The sequence below is a fragment of the Oncorhynchus masou genome, chromosome 18 (assembly GCF_036934945.1).
Source record: "Oncorhynchus masou masou isolate Uvic2021 chromosome 18, UVic_Omas_1.1, whole genome shotgun sequence".
In the NCBI taxonomy this organism is placed as follows: Eukaryota; Metazoa; Chordata; class Actinopteri; order Salmoniformes; family Salmonidae; genus Oncorhynchus; species Oncorhynchus masou.
The window spans coordinates 59,675,497-59,691,860 of NC_088229.1; the positions used below are offsets into that span (position 1 = coordinate 59,675,497).

Consider the following 16,364-nt stretch of genomic DNA (forward strand, 5'->3'; position numbering starts at 1 on the left):
GGTAGAGTGTTGGACTAGTAAGCAAAAGGTTGCAAGTTCAAATCCCTGAGCTGACAAGGTACAAATCTGTCGTTCTGCCTCTGAACAGGCAGTTAACCCACTGTTCCTAGGCTGTCATTGAAAATAAGAATTTGTTCTTAACTGACTTGCCTAGTAAAATAAAGGTGAAAATAAATGTCAGAATTATGTACAATTCTGGCAAATTAGGTGGCCCAAACTGTTGCATATACACTGACTCTGCGTGCAATGAACGCAAGAGAAGTGACACAATTTCACCTGGTTAATTTGGGCCAAGAAACACAAGGAATGGGGATTAGACCAGTGGAAATCTGTGCTTTGGTCTGATGAGTCCATATTTACAATTTTTGGTTCCAACCGCTGTGTCTTTGTGAGATGCAGAGTAGGGGAACAGATTATCTCTGCATGTGTGGTTCCCACCGTGAAGCACGGAGGAGGAGGTGTGTTGGTGTGGGGGTGTTTTGCTGATGATACTGCCAGTGATTTATTTAGAATTCAAGGCACACTTAACCAGCATGGTTACCACAGCATTCTGCAGCGATACGCCATCCCATCTGGTTTGAGCTTAGTGGGACTATCATTTGTTTTTCAACAGGATAATGACCCAACACTCCAGGCTGTGTAAGGGCTATTTGGCCAAGAAGGAGTGTGATGGAGTGCTGTATCAGATGACCTCGCCTTCACAATCACCTGACCTCAACCCAATTGAGATGGTTTGGGAGGAGTTCAGTGCTCAGCAAATGTTGAACTCCTTCAAGACTGTTGGAAAAGCATTCCAGGTGAAGCTGGTTGAGAGAATGCCAAGTTTGTGCAAAGCTGTCATCAAGGCAAAGTGTGATTACTTTGAAGAATCTCAAATGTAACATAGATTTTGATTTGTTGAAGACTTTTTTGGTGTTATTTCATAGTTGTTTTTATCTTTGAATGAGTAGGTGTGTCCAAACTTTTGACTGGTACTGTATGTGGCAACATACTTTTTAGGCTATGGCATTTCTAACACACTGGCCCATTTATTCACTTGAGGCCCCCATTATTGGCCAAATAATTATAATTTTGCGCAAAAAAAATACAACTTAGAAGGCCCACTAGGCAAAAATTGGACCAACCAATCTGCTATTTCCCAGAAATGCCAGATGGCCAGTCTGCCCCTGGCTATAGCTCCCTTGTCATGGAACGATTAATAGGTATTTTTTTTTATAGAAAGGGCTATTGTGTCTTGCGCTGGGGCCAAATAGTTATTTATTTCATTTTATACAAGTCATTATTTATATAAAATAATTGTGGAAATGATAAATGTCACTTTAAAAAACATAAGTAAAAAAAAAAAAAGAGCAAATAAGCTGTCGAGGTCAGAAAGGTAGGCGATCCATTAATGTTCTGAGAACGGAGTGTTCCAATTTGATAAATGTTGTCAAAGTATGACATGATGTGGCGACAGTGTAGTGTTGCCTGCCAGTTCAAACTGAAAATAAGGCGGAATAGTTTTTCAGCTGAACTCAAGGGGAGAATCTCAATTGTATTTCCTTGATTCCTCGCGTCCTCTCCTCGCTTCTTCTCAAAACCCATTGGATGAAAATATCAGAGGTCCCGCCCCCCTGATATTGTCTTCCAAAGGATTTTGAGAAGGAGTCGATGAGGGAGGACGCGAGGTGAACGAATTTGAGAATTGTTCCAAGGAAAAGCGAATGATATTCTCCCAAAGCTAAATATTTATATTTACATTATTTTAAATGTACTTTTCAAGTTGTCAGTTACAAAGCTATAGTAAAATGTTGTTGACAGAGAGGCTAGGACTGGAGTAGGCTAGACACTTCAACCGCTCGCTCACAGAAACCTTGTTGTTCCGGTGGTCAATAGAAAGGGAAAGTAAAAGTATCCACGTACCTTCCCTTACTTGGTAACGTTAACCTGCTACACGAAAACAATCAGTCAAATGTATTTATAAAGCCACTTTTACATCAGCCAGCAAAGACTATGGTAAGAATATTGTTAGCTTTTCTAAGAAAGTAGAGTTATGCAGGTCGATTGTCAGTGTGGATGATAGACTACCAAATACGTTTTCTGACTTCATATGACTAAGCTAGCTGTCTATTGCAATACAGTCTCCATCGATTTTACGATGAGCATGCCATGGGCCCTATCTTTTTCTGAAACTCCCGGTCTTCCATGTATGCATTATACTATATTATAAACTGGGTGGTTGGAGGTTTACTTTGCGTTGTGCTTAAGAACAGCCCTTAGCCGTGTTATATTGGCCATATACCACACCCCCTCGAGCCTTATTGCTTAATTGTATTACTATACAAATTTTATACTATACATTCAGAAATATATACTGCCCATGTGTCTTGTGCGCTCATTATGGATATCAATATCATGCATGTAAAGGCATTGCTATTGTTACGTTAATAATGAGCACCATATCGACACACCTGTTTATTTGTTTTCTTTCCAGGATAAGCACAATTAAGATACTGCTGTAACTCTATCTATTGGCCATGGCTCATTTAAAAACATATGGGCTGGTCCTTCTCTATGACCTAGTGCTGTGGGGGGCACTGTGGACTGGGTTAGTGCTACTTGAGTTCTCCAGTAGTGGAGGACTGGTGGGGTTATGGGCCTTTGGAGCCCTGAGGTGGGCATTGCACCACTCAATCACCCTGGTTCTTTCTGAAAGAAAGCCACAGCCAGTGCTGAGGAGATGGGTGGCAGTGCTCTGCCTCTTACCTCCTGTGTTTGAAAGTGGACGTATGGTCATGGTGCCGGCATCGACTGCCGACGACCTGGGTCTGGTGCCTGGCCCAAGCATGGTGGTCTTGGCCCTGGTATCCTCCACTGTGGCCTGCCTGGCGTGGGAGCTGGGCTTCCCTGATGATGGAGGGAACCAAGGGAAGGAGAAGAAGAAGAAACCGGAGGCCAGGGCACAGTTGATGAGGGTGGTGCGATACTGCAAACCAGACACCCTCTACCTGGCTGCAGCCTTTCTCTTCCTCAGCCTGGCTGTCATCTGTGAGTATAGCGTTGTGTAAAAGTAATTTAAAATGTGCATCCCAAGCACATGCGTTCGTTTGTATTCTGTTATCAATTGTTTTCAAGGAATTTGTTGAGCTAGTTATTTTTGAGCTATAATTAATCTTACTTACGCCTACCTTTCCAGTGAACTGTTTTTGATCGAGCCAATCTTGTTGTTGCAGGTGAGACGTTTATCCCTTACTACCAGGGGAAGGTCATTGATACACTGAGTGGTCAGTACCAGCACAACAGCTTCATGTACGCCATTGGAGGCATGGGACTCGTCTCACTAGGAAGGTACACAGGTTTCTCCACTTTTTCCTTTGGTTGTTTCCTCTCCTCTGTGTTTTGATTTATCTGTGAATAGACAGAGAGAAGAATGATAGACCCTTCTGTGATTGTTGATGGACCTGTCTGTGACCGTTCTGTGTTTTTTCCCCTCAGTGCTCTGTGCTCAGGCCTGCGAGGGGGCTTGTTCATGTGTAGCCTGTCCAGACTCAACAAGAGGATGAGACACATGCTGTTCCACAACCTGGTACAACAGGACATACCCTTCTTTGAGGAGAACAAACCAGGTGAGATGATGTACACAGGAACATCCCACTGGGTGAACCAACGTGGAATTGACGTCTGTGCCCAGTGGGATGGGTATTATATCATAGAGATAATAGAATGATAACACATATTGTCATGCCATGTCCTATTCGCTTGTTTTGGTGGCATGTGATGTGATCTCTATCTTTACTCACAGACAATTCTGGTATAAATATGACAGCTCTACCACCATTATAATCCAATTGATTTAGGAATGATGTCCTTCCTCCCACAGGAAGCCTTGTCTCACGCCTCGGCTATGATGTGGACAAGATGGGACGCTCTGTGGCTCTGAACAGTAATGTGCTGGTGCGCAGCCTGTTGAAGACGGCTGGTATGCTGTTCCTGATGCTGGGCCTGTCCTGGCAGCTCACCCTGCTCACCATGGTGGAGATGCCCCTCCTCACCCTGCTGCAGACCAAATATAACACATACAACCAGGTAACAACACCCAAACACCTACACCATTATACGTCCAGATAGACACAACAACATCCAAACACCTACACCATTACGTCCAGATAGACACAACAACATCCAAACACCTGCACCATTATACGTCCAGATAGACACAACAACACCCAAACACCTACACCATTATACGTCCAGATAGACACAACAACACCCAAACACCTACACCATTATACGTCCAGATAGACACAACAACATCCAAACACCTGCTGCCAGGTGGACATAACAACAGCCAAACACCTAAAATATAATAGTGGAGCGTGGGGGTAAGTTGAGCCAAAGAGGTAATTTGAGCCACTCTTGTTTCTTGGAAACCATACACAAATGTAATAATTTGACCAAATATTTAGGAAGAGGTCATCATTGGGGCGGCAGGGTAGCCTAGTGGTTAGAGCGTTGGACTAGTAACCGGAAGGTTGCAAGTTCAAAACCCCCGAGCTGACAAGGTGCAAATCTGTCATTCTGCCCCTGAACAGGCAGTTAACCCACTGTTCCTAGACCGTCATTGAAAATAATAATTTGTTCTTAACTGACTTTCCTAGTTAAATAAAGGTAAAATAAAATAAAAAATGTTTTTAAATTCATGGAGTCTGTGAAGGAAGACACCACATGGAACAAGTGGTAAACAAGTTAGGTCCAAAAAAAGGATTTTCATCCTGTGAATTTATTGTGTTAAAGGTTATATGATACTATTTAAACCAAAGTAGATCATTTTAAGATTGTACATCAGTTGGGGTCTTCATAAGCTTCAATATGAGGTCCTAAACCTAGCATGAAAGTGCATCCTTGTATCTGTGTGGGCTAATATAGTCAATATAGCCTTGGGGTATGTTGAGCCAATGGCCATGGGGAAATTGAGACAATGGTTGAGCCAATGGCAAGTTAAGCAAATTTAAGTGTTTTCTTCCATGGCATAATGCAAGGCATTGTTGTTGGGATATGAGGTAACAACAGGGCCTGGCCTATGTTAAAAGTGTTAAAAAAAGTACAACGTGCTTGTTAGGTGTTAAGCCAGTGTTAAAAGACTCTTAAAATTATTAAAAGACAAAAAAACGATGGTGTTTGGGGAAATAAAGACATGGCTTTAAAAAGGTAGAGGTAATATTTCAATCAGTACAGAAATTTGTAGGTGGCTTAACTTACCCTGTCCCGTGACTCAACTTACCCCAAACCCGGGGTAAGTTGTGCCAAGAGACCATTTTTTTCAGGACAAGCAACGTTTTCAAACCTGTAATATTTACATGAATTCTGATTATTTCCAGGGACACACAACATCCTAAAATATATGCCGATATCTTTTTAGAAAGAATACTATATTTCCCTTGACGGAGTGATACCGGCTCAACTTACCCCACTCTACCCTACCTACAGCTAGAACAACACCCAAACACCCATGCAGCTATAACTCTGACAGCAATGTAGACTAAATGTCTACACCAAGTGTAGAAAAGTAATGGGATTATTGACTAGTTAGTGATAGATGCTTGTAGAATTATGATTGATTGATTAATTGACTGACTGACTGCTACCACCCAACAGGAGTTCATTAAGCAGCTGCAGGACTGCCAGGCCCAGATCAAGGAGCTGGCATCCCAGGCCATTGGGGCGGTGAGAACGGTTCGCAGCTTCAAAGCTGAGGAGAAAGAGCAAGATAGGTACAACCAAGCACTGGAGAGGATGTACAAGGTCCAGGAGCACAAGGGCATCATCAGTGCCGTCCACCTTTTACTGAGAAAGGTAAAAATTCAACTAATGATAACTCTAGGATGTTTGAGACACCTAGGTGCTGTAAATAACATGGAGATGTAGTCTATCCCACATGATGTGTCTGTTCCTCCCTACATCCCTACACACTGAAGACCTTTAACTCGTATACAGTACTCTATATACGTGACATGTTCCTGTATCCAATACCCCTCTGTGTCTTTCTCTGTCTGGCCAGGTGGTGACAGTGGGCCTAAAGGTGGCTATGCTGTTCCTGTGTCGGAGGCTCATCTCGGCTGGCCAGCTGAGCATTGGCAGTGTGCTGGCTTTTGTCCTCTTCCAGAAAGACATGGTGACCGATATGAAGGTGAGAAAGCAAATGAACCAATAGCAGGCGTTTGAATTCTCAGGTCATTGTTTGGGAATACCTGATGTGAAACTGACTGAAATGTTTTCTTTGGTGTTGTCAGCAACTTGTGAATGTCTTTGGAGAGATGCTGTGCACTGTCGGGGCGGCAGCCAAAGTGTTCACATTTCTGGACAGGAGGCCAGACCAGAAAGAAGCAGGAGAGCTGGCTCCTGCAAAGCTTCAGGGGAAACTTGCTTTCCACCATGTTAGCTTCTACTATCCCTCATGCCAAAATACACCCGCACTGAAGGTAAGCATCCATTTACAGGATATGAGCTGTTATGAAAGATTGTAACAATATTCAAAAAAAGCGTAATAGCCCTGCTATTTTCATGGATTTACCGATACCATTACATCTCTTAATAGGGAGACTTGTATTTGAACCAGCACCTTTTTTTAAATGTAACTATTGAAATATACAGTGCATTTTGAAAATATTCAGACTTTTCCCACATTTTGTTATGTTACAGCTTTATTCTCAAATGGATTAAATTGTTTTTTTCCCTCATCAATCTACACACAATACCCGATAATGACAAAGCAAAAACAGGTTTTTAGAAATGTTTGCAAATGTATATAAACCCCCCCTGGAAATATTACATTTACATAAGTATTCAGACCATTTACTCAGTACTTTGTTGAAGCACCTTTGGCAGCGATTACAGCCTCGAGTCCTCTTGGGTTTGACGTTACAAGCTTGGTACGCCTGTATTTGGGGAGTTTCTCCCATTCTTCTCTGTAGATCCTCTCAAGCTCTGTCAGGTTGAATGGGGAGAGTCACTGCACAGCTATTTTCAGGTCTCCAGAGATGTTCGAATGGGTTCAAGTCCGGGCTCTGGCTGGGCCACTCAAGGACATTGAGACTTGTCCCGAAGCCACATCTGCCCTGTCCTGTTGGAAGGTGAACCTTCGCCCCAGTCTGAGGTCCTGAGCACTCTGCAGCAGGTTTTCATCAAGGATCTCTCTGTCCTTTGCTCTGTTCATCTTTCCCTCGATCCTGACTTGTCTCCCAGTCCCTGCCGCTGAAAAACATCCCCATAGTATGATGCTGCCACAACCATGCTTCACCGTAGGGATGGTGCCAGGTTTCCTCCAGATGTGGTGCTTGGCATTCAGGCCAAATAGCTCAATCTTGGTTTCACCAGACCAGAGAATCTTGTTTCTCATGGTCTGAGAGTCCTTTAGGTGTCTTTTGGCAAACTCCAAGCAGGCTGTCATGTGCCTTTTACTGGCCACTGTACCATAAAGGCCTCATTGGTGGAGTGCTAGCAGTGATGGTTGTCCTTCTGGAAGGTTTTCCCATCTCCACAGAGGAACTCTGGAGCTCAGTCAGAGTGACCATCGGGTTCTTGGTCACCTCAATGACCAAAGCCCTTCTCCCCCGAATGCTCAGTTTGGCCGGGTGTCCAGCTCTAGGAAGAGTCTTGGTGGTTCCAAACTTCTTCCATTTAAGAATGATGGAGGCCACTGTGTTCCTTGGGGACCTTCAATGCTGCAGAAATGTTTTGGTACCATTCCACAGATCATTGCCTCGGCACAATCCTGTCTCTGAGCTCTACGGACAATTCCTTTGACCTCATGGCTTGGTTTTTGCTCTGACATGCATTGTCAACTGCTTATATAAACAGGTGTGTGCCTTTCCAAATCATGTCCAATCAATTGAATTTACCACTGGTGGACTCCAATGAAATTGTAGAAACATCTCAAGGATGATCAATGGAAACAGGATGTACCTGAGCTCAATTTTGAGTCTCATAGCAAAGGGTCTGAATAATTATATGAATAAGGTATTTCTGTTTTTTACTTTTCATACATTTGCAAAAAGTTATTACCTGTTTTTTATTTCTCATTATGGGGTATTGTTTGTAGCTTGTTGAGGATTTTTTTTTAATTTAATCAATTTTAGAATACAGCTGTAAAGTAACAAAATGTTGAAAAGGTGAAGGGGTCTGAATACTTCCCGAATGCATTGTACCTTATGTCTGTTGGCCAAGCACTTACAGTGCCATCAGAAAGTATTCAGACCCCTTGAACTTTTCCACATTTTGTTGTGTTACAGCCTGAATTTATAATGGCTTAAATTGAGATTGTATATCACTGACCTACACACAATACCCCATAATGTGAAAGTGTAATTATGTTTTTAGACATTTTTGAAAAGCTGAAATGTCTTGACTAAGTAATCAAACCCTTTGTTATGGCAAGCCTAAAACGTGGGCTTAATAAAGACCATAACAAGTTGCATGGACTCACTGTGTGTGCAATAATCGTGTTTTTATTTAGTTTTGTTGTTACTCCAAAATACTAACCTAATTAACAGAGTGAAAAGAAGGAAGCCTGTACAGAATACAAATATTCCAAAACATGCATTCTGTAACAAAGAAATTAACTTTATGCCCAAAACAAAACATCACTGAGTACTACTCTTCATATTTTCTAGCATGGTGGTGGCTGCATCATGCTATGGGTATTCTTGTCATCGGCAAAGACTAGGAAGTTTTTTATGATAAAAATAAACGGAATAGAGCTGAGCACAGTCAAAATCATAGAGGTAAAACTGGTTCAGTCTGCTTTCCGACAGACACTGGGAGACAAATTCACCTTTCAGCAGGACAAAAACCTAGAACACAAGGCCAAATATACTGGAGTTGCTTCCCAAGACAACATTTAACGTTCCTGAGTGGCCTAGTTACACTTCTGACTTAAATCGGCTTGTAAATCTCTGAAAAGACTTGAAAATGGCTGTCTATCAATGATCAACAACCAACTTGAGTTTGAAGAATTCAAAAAAATAATAATGTGCAAATATTGCACAACACAGGTGTGCAGAGCTCTTAGAGACTTACCCAGACAGCTGTAATCGCTGCCAAAGGTGATTCTAACATGTATTGACTCAGGGGGTTGAATACTTATATATCAAGATATATTAATGTTTTTTTTCTTTATTATTTTTTTTACAAATGTTTTGATTTTTCTTCCACCTTTTAATATTTTGCGTAGAACGTTAGCAAAAAATGACACAATTAAATCCATTTGAATCCCACTTTGTAACACAACAAAATGTGGAAAATGTCAAGGGGTGTCATTACTTTCTGAAGGCACTCTATTATCTTCCTGCCATGCTTGCCTGTACCTGCAATAATTTCCAGTATATTGTTGGTTAAATGTCTCTAACCATCTATCTGCCAGGCTGTGAGTCTGGAACTGCATCCGGGGAAGATGACAGCGCTGGTGGGGCCCTCTGGTGGCGGGAAGAGCTCCTGCGTCAGCCTGCTGGCGAGGTTGTATGAGCCCAAGGAGGGCCAGGTGCTGTTGGATGGACATCCCCTGCACTGCTACCAGCACCAGTACCTGCATCAGAAGGTACAGACAGGAAACCCGCCATGTCCAATAATGTGCTGTAGTACTTTAGCCTGTTGATAGGGCTCTGCTTTCCATAATCCTTTATACGTGTGTGAACAACCGTTATGCAAACTAGGACTGTTCAGCTCACTCCCTCTTTATTTTATTTAACCTTTATTTAACTAGGAAGGGCTCATTGAGATTAAAATCTCTTTTTCAAGAGCACCCTGGCCAAGATAGGCAGCACCAAGTCATTACAAAAAAATTACAGACTGACAACATGAAAAACTACAAGTAATCTAGTAAAAACCATTGAATTCACAAGAGTATAAAACAGCAAATTAAAAACATTGACAGGTCAGGGAATCAGCCTCAAAATCCTTCATCGGTGATTTAAAAACACCAATCGGGACAAGTTCTTCCAGTTTAAAAGTATTTTGTAAGGTGTTCCAAGACGATGGCGCAGAGTACATAAAAGCCCTTTTACCAAATTCAGTTTGGACATTTGGAACACTTAGCAGGATAAAGTCAAGTGAACGAAGAGAGTACCCACCACATTTCTGAACAATAAAAATGCACAAATAAAAAAGTAATAATCCCAAAATGGCTTTGTAAATAAAAGTATACCAGTGACTGAGTCTACGAGTGACTAGAGAAGGCCAGCCAACCCTGGTATACAAAGTGCAGTAAGGTTTTGCAGTTTAAAATAAATCTCAAAGTGCCATGGTAAAGAGTGTCAATTGATCTCAAACACTGAGCGGAAGCATTCATATATAAAATATCCCCATAGTCTTGTAAAGGCATAAATGTAGCCTCCTTCTGGCTTCAAAAGAAAAACAGGCCTTATTCCTAAAATAAAATCCCAATTTCAGATTCATTTTTTTTGTAAGCTGTTGAATATGCAATTTAAAAGAGAGGACGTCATCAATTAAAATTTCAATATATTTATATGAGGTTACAACCTCAATCTCCTTGCCCTGACAGGTAGTAATAGGTGAAAGGTTCAGAGGTCTATTTCTTGCATTAGAAAACACCATTAGTTTAGTTTTCTCAGTATTGAGGATAAGCTTCAATTGACACAAGGTATGTTGAACAGTATAAAAAGCAGTTTGCATGTTCTGGAAAGCTTTTGTAAGAGACGAGGCACAACATTTAAATAACAGTATCATCAGCATAAAAATGAAGTTGTGCATTTTGGACATTTTTGTCTAAATAATTTATATAAATAGTGAATAAGAGAGGACCAAGTACAGAGCTTTGGGGCACACCATTCAAGACAGACAATTTAACGGACATAAGCCCATCAAATTGAGTGCACTGAGTTTTATCAGACAGGTAATTATCAAACCATGCAACTGCATTCCCCCGAAAGACCTACACTCGACAATCTCTGCCTTAGTATAGCATGATCAACTGTATCAAAAGCCTTAGAGAGATCAATAAACACAGTGCTGTTTTTTGTCAAGGGCTTCAGTGATATCATTCAAAACTTTCATGGCTGCTGTAATTGTGCTATGCTTCTTCCTGAAGCCCAATTGGTACATTGATAAAATAGAGTTAGTAAATAAAAACTCTTTTAGCTGTTCACTCACAAGGGTTTGAAATCAGCTGCCAGATTTAAAAAGCAGGGATCCAAAAGATCAGGACCTGCAGGCTTTCTCTGATCTAAGGATTTCAGGGCTTTATGTACCACCTGCACAGAGAATGGCAATAAGCTAAAAGTTTGACCAGCTCTCACTGGTTCATCCACACTGGGTTGTACAGAGACAGAGGACACTGAATCAAACAGCCTACCAGATGATACAAAGTGCTCATTGAAACAATTCAGCATTTCAGTTTTGTCATATATAGCAACAGAGTCCTTCAAAACACATGACGTTAATTCATTAACATTACTGTTACCAGACATAGACTTAATAGCCTTCCAAAACTTTCTAGGGTCATTCAGGTTATCAGTGGTAACAGACATAAAATATTCAGACTTGGCCTTCCTGAGAAGAAAAGAACACTTGTTTCGTGTCATATAGACATACCATGTGACTTGTTCAATTGTTTTTAATATGTTTTTAAACCAAACTTCCCCAATGATTATCTCTCTTTGAGGTAAGATGGCCCTGGTGTCCCAGGAACCAGTGCTCTTCTCTGGATCTATCAGACACAACATAGAGTACGGCCTCGTGGGATGCACCCTGGAGAAGGTGAAAGAGGCTGCGAAGAGCGCCAATATCCACGACTTTATTTGTACGCTGGAACAGGGCTACGACACAGGTAGATAGTGATGGGTCATCTTGTGGCCATTGTATTGACAATATTCATCAGATGTATTAATTGACAAGCATTTTATTTTCTGTATAGGGGCTGTTCTGCCTTCATAAAAGCCTGCCAAAAAGACTAACAAAGTTAGCATGTAAGGTGTAAGACTGGAACAACCGGTTGTACAATGCTTGAGGGAGGAATCTGCTGTGTGTCGTATTGTGAGTTACAGGCCTATCTGTCTGTGTAGCTACCAGCTGACCGATGTCCTGTGCATCTCTCAGATGTAGGTGAGTGTGGAGGGCAGCTGTCTTCTGGACAGAAGCAGTGCATCGCCATAGCCAGAGCTCTGGTTCGAGAGCCACAGGTCCTAATTCTGGACGAGGCAACCAGTGGCATGGACATCAACACACAGCATGCGGTACACATTCAAGACCTCTGTAGCACAACAATATTACATGATTTTCATGTCTAACGTAAAACATATAACTAAACCAACTGCAAAATGAACCTGTCTAACTACTACAGACTCTGAATCTTTTTTAGGAGTCAGAATTGGACTTATGTAGGAACAACTCTGGGTCCTAGGTATAGCCTATAACCAGGACCCAATAATGTCATAGAAACTAAATCTAATAGCTTCAGTAACATGATGTCAATAGGGTTCTTAATGCTCTCTCCCAGGTGCAGGGCGTCCTGGCAGGCTCAGTGGGCCTGACAGTGTTGGTGGTGGCCCACCGGCTGCAGACTGTGGAGAAGGCTGACCACATCATCTTCATGGAGGGTGGGGAGGTGGTTGAGCAGGGCACACACCAGGAGCTCATGGCTTGCAAGGGGCGCTACCGTCGGCTCAAAGAGAAACTCTTTGAGGACTGATTAGGAATCACACAGCTGTCGGAGAGAGAGACCCACACAGAATACTTCCATTTCTGAAAAGTGAAAATGTTGATTGAACTGCACACTATCATGAGGCATGTTTCCATAGACACAGGTTTATTCGACAAAAGCAATGCCGCAAAAAATAATCTTTGTTGGTCTGACGTCATTACGTAATCGACACAACTACATGGTTGTTAAAAAAACGACCAACTAAGCATATCCAAAATTAACCGTGTTATCTATGGTTAAATGGATACGCGCCATAAGCAGGCAATTGTCGCATCTATTCTCTATTCAAACTTTCTAAATGTCGACAAAAAAAAAAATCACCGGGCAAGTTAATAGAAACATAGCTAATGATACTCAATGATCAGACCTGAATATGACGCATGTTAATAGTTTTTTTTACTGCAAGAAATCCACATATATCTATTTTCCTTGCTTTGATTCACAATCAAATAAAAATGTGATGTTTTTTTTCAGTGGCACTGAAATGTTAAAATTAAAGAACAAGTTTGTGAACACTGAAAATTAGTTTTAAAAATGTATATATATAATAAACATCTTTGAAAATGAGTGCAAAAGTGATCCGTGTTCGGTTCGTTCAATCAATATCTGAACATAAACAACTAAGAAGGATAATCATTTAGATTGCATAAATGTATTTTCCTTATGTCATCCATAATATTGAATTAATGCACAGCGATAGAGGAACTGCAAAAGGATACGTGTGCTAGCTGTTTTCAGAGTCAAATCTACAGTATGTGACTATCTGATGTTACCTGACCCATCGCTCCAGCTAACTAGCTTTTGCCAGGTTAGTTAAAAATAAGGGCCACCAGCAAGTAATTTAGTAAGTTAGCTGCCTTCAATGCTTGTTGGCTTTACTGGCAGACAAGAGAAGGAGCTTATATTAAAAGGCTAAATCTAGCTAGCAACAGTGGGGACCTATCATTCACACGTCATTCACATATATAGATTATTTAGAATTTTTTGTTTTGCATGTTATTTTGGCATGAGTACGTGTCACATATCAGTTTGCAAACAATGTAAAAAATATATATAATTGAGTTAACAAAAAAGCGACCATGTTTGTATGCAGCTTTATTTTCTTGAGTAAGGCAGCTCCAATGCAGGTGTTTCAGCCTAGCTCAATGCTTTCTGTGGTGGTGGGGCAAGCCAGCAGAAAATACAGAGCGCTGCGGCGTGATTGGTTCAGTGTTCTGTCACTCATGGGGACACTACGTCACTGCCAAGTCCAAGGGTAGAGTTCTAAAATTCCAGCCCCTTGGGTGCTGCCATAGAGTTACATTAGAAGTGCCCATCCAAGAAGGCTCAAGGTTATTGGCCACAGATAAAATGACGTCAAATCACATTATATCAACAGTAGCTTTGATTGGACTGAAAAATCTTAACTAGCAGTCATCATCATGAATCAAGTTGACAATCTACTGGCAAATCCTGTTTAATCCTTGTCGTATGAAGAGAAATTGTAGATCAAACGTATCGGTTCTCATCGGCCATTGGACATTACACACCAAGTTGGAAATTGCAAATTCAAAAATGAGTGGTTTGGAAGGAATCATTGGCTAAATGCAAGCATTGCAAAGCAATCGTTAGCCTGCTATTCAGTGGAGTGGCTGTGTGGTCCCAAGTCTAAGATTAAGGGTCTCTTTTCCTAGTTGAAAATTATAAACATTCAACATTGGCCATGCTGTCAATTAAGCATTATTTATGCCGCGCTCAAAGCAACTGTTAACTGCAAAGTATAGTGCAATTAATGTATTGTTTAGTGTTGTGTTGTGTAGTGGCTTTGCTGGCATGCATCCCACTTTTTTTTGTTGCCCAACCAAGATTGACATGCTAAAATCACCACTGGCTAGTGTTATATAAATAATCTAATATAAAGCGTTACTAGCAGACCAAAGCTCTGGTTAAACCGGATGCCCTCAGATAACTCTGGGCCCAGTGTCTTCAGCCAAGTCTAGAGCCTGTGTGCAATAACATGATTATCCGAAGGACACACAGCTGCCATAACGCAAATATTACTCCCCTGTAAAACTACAAAGAGCATCCTGCAACACTAACGAGCTTAGAAGTGCCAAGCTATCTCACTGACATTGAACCCTGCATGCACTCCTGCAAAGACAGGAAGCACCTGAGCCTAAAGCAGACATTACCAATATCCACGCTTACTGGACACACACATCTCACAAAGCACTGTACACTCACACTCTACCCCCCCTACTGTTCGGGTGCCAAGAGCAAAGGACTTTGCTGTGCACCAATGGGGCCCGCTCTGGCTAGAGCAAGGCCCGCCTCCAACTCTTCAGGACCAGTCAGAAGACCAACACGACAAGACTCCACCTACATATTCCATGTATAAAATCTGTTGTGACCAATATCTAAGTCTCTTTTTCACCTGACTCCTTACTGGGTTATATGAACTAGATCCGTGCACGTTAAACTGCGGGACAAGATATATTTGATCAATAAACGGCCTTTTTGATACACCTGATTCCACTCTGTCCAGCGTCGTTGATTTGCATTCCCTCTCCAGTATGAAACACTAGCACTAGCAATCATAATAAGCAGGTGTATGTGCCTGTCTGTACACTGTACAAGGATCATCCAAGGCTATCCAGCCCCAGCTGACATACATTTTGACCATCACCACCTCTGCCATCAGGTGAGTAGGAATTAATTATCAACAATTGTCTATATGGTGTACGTAGCTAGCTATAGGTGGTCATTCCCACCTAATAATGGCAGAGGTTAAAGGAATTAAGATTGAAAAATATAACGATCTATATTCAATTATTCTTAATGGTAATTAGGAGTAAATCTGTGGGCATACTGCGTATGGACTAAACCTGCACCACTGGGTGAAATTGAAGCTGGCAGTGTTGACAGTGACACTACACATATAGGTAGGCACATCCCTTCTGCCATTTCCATGCCTTTGTATATATTAGAGCCCTCAAACTACACTCTGGACTTTGAAGCCAGTTCCACTGCCTTTTTTCATCGTTCCCCTCTAATCATGGACTGGTTTAGGTGGGTGCTATTAATTATCAGGTAGAATGGAAAACCAGCAGGAAGCGAGACGGTGAATGGTGGTTAGAAGAGCGCGCTTGTTTCGCATGGAAAAACGTTTCGGTAGCCGTTGATAAAGAAGGACTTCGAGACGAAGCAGCTGCTTTATACGTGGGGTGCACTGGTGAGCGCTACACCCGGAGGGGTTCATGCTGATTGTGACAGCCGGTTAAATGGCGTCCCTTGAGAAAGCAAGGGCAAGATGTATGTCAGGAGAAGTGCAGCATTATAAGGAGAAGTATACTTGGAATACCTAGGAGGAATGGAGGGGGAAAACAGGCAGAGGAGGTCTAAGAGAGAAGGAGGAAGAGGGTGAGCTTGAGATTAAAAATGGTGGGAAAAGGGAGATGGTTTGTTAATTAACAATGGTAGAAAATGTAAGCAAAGTGAGCTGAAGACAGGTGGAGAAATGGAAGTGAATGAGGTCGAAATATTGGAGGTGGTAGAGGTGTGGTGAAGTTCTGAGCTGAGGCTTGCATCGAGGGTCAGGATAAAGTTGAGTCTGACAGTAGGAGGGAAGTTTTTGGAAAAAGTGGACCCTTGCCTGTTGGCTAATCCATTTGTGGTTTCAGGGTGGGTGAAAACA

The 16,364-nt window shown here is 41.7% G+C and overlaps 1 protein-coding gene across 1 annotated transcript; it reads left to right on the forward strand.

The window, feature by feature from the left end:
* Window positions 1-1,638: 1,638 nt before the first annotated feature.
* tap2t (transporter associated with antigen processing, subunit type t, teleost specific) lies at window positions 1,639-15,200 on the forward strand. Its single transcript, XM_064923990.1, has 12 exons — window positions 1,639-1,995; window positions 2,474-3,027; window positions 3,213-3,327; window positions 3,475-3,605; window positions 3,860-4,065; window positions 5,635-5,832; window positions 6,038-6,166; window positions 6,270-6,458; window positions 9,398-9,571; window positions 11,659-11,818; window positions 12,088-12,224; window positions 12,488-15,200. Exons 2-12 carry the CDS (start codon window positions 2,517-2,519, stop codon window positions 12,677-12,679), a joined length of 2,142 nt encoding a protein of 713 aa, XP_064780062.1. The 5' UTR covers window positions 1,639-1,995; window positions 2,474-2,516; the 3' UTR covers window positions 12,680-15,200.
* Window positions 15,201-16,364: the final 1,164 nt, after the last annotated feature.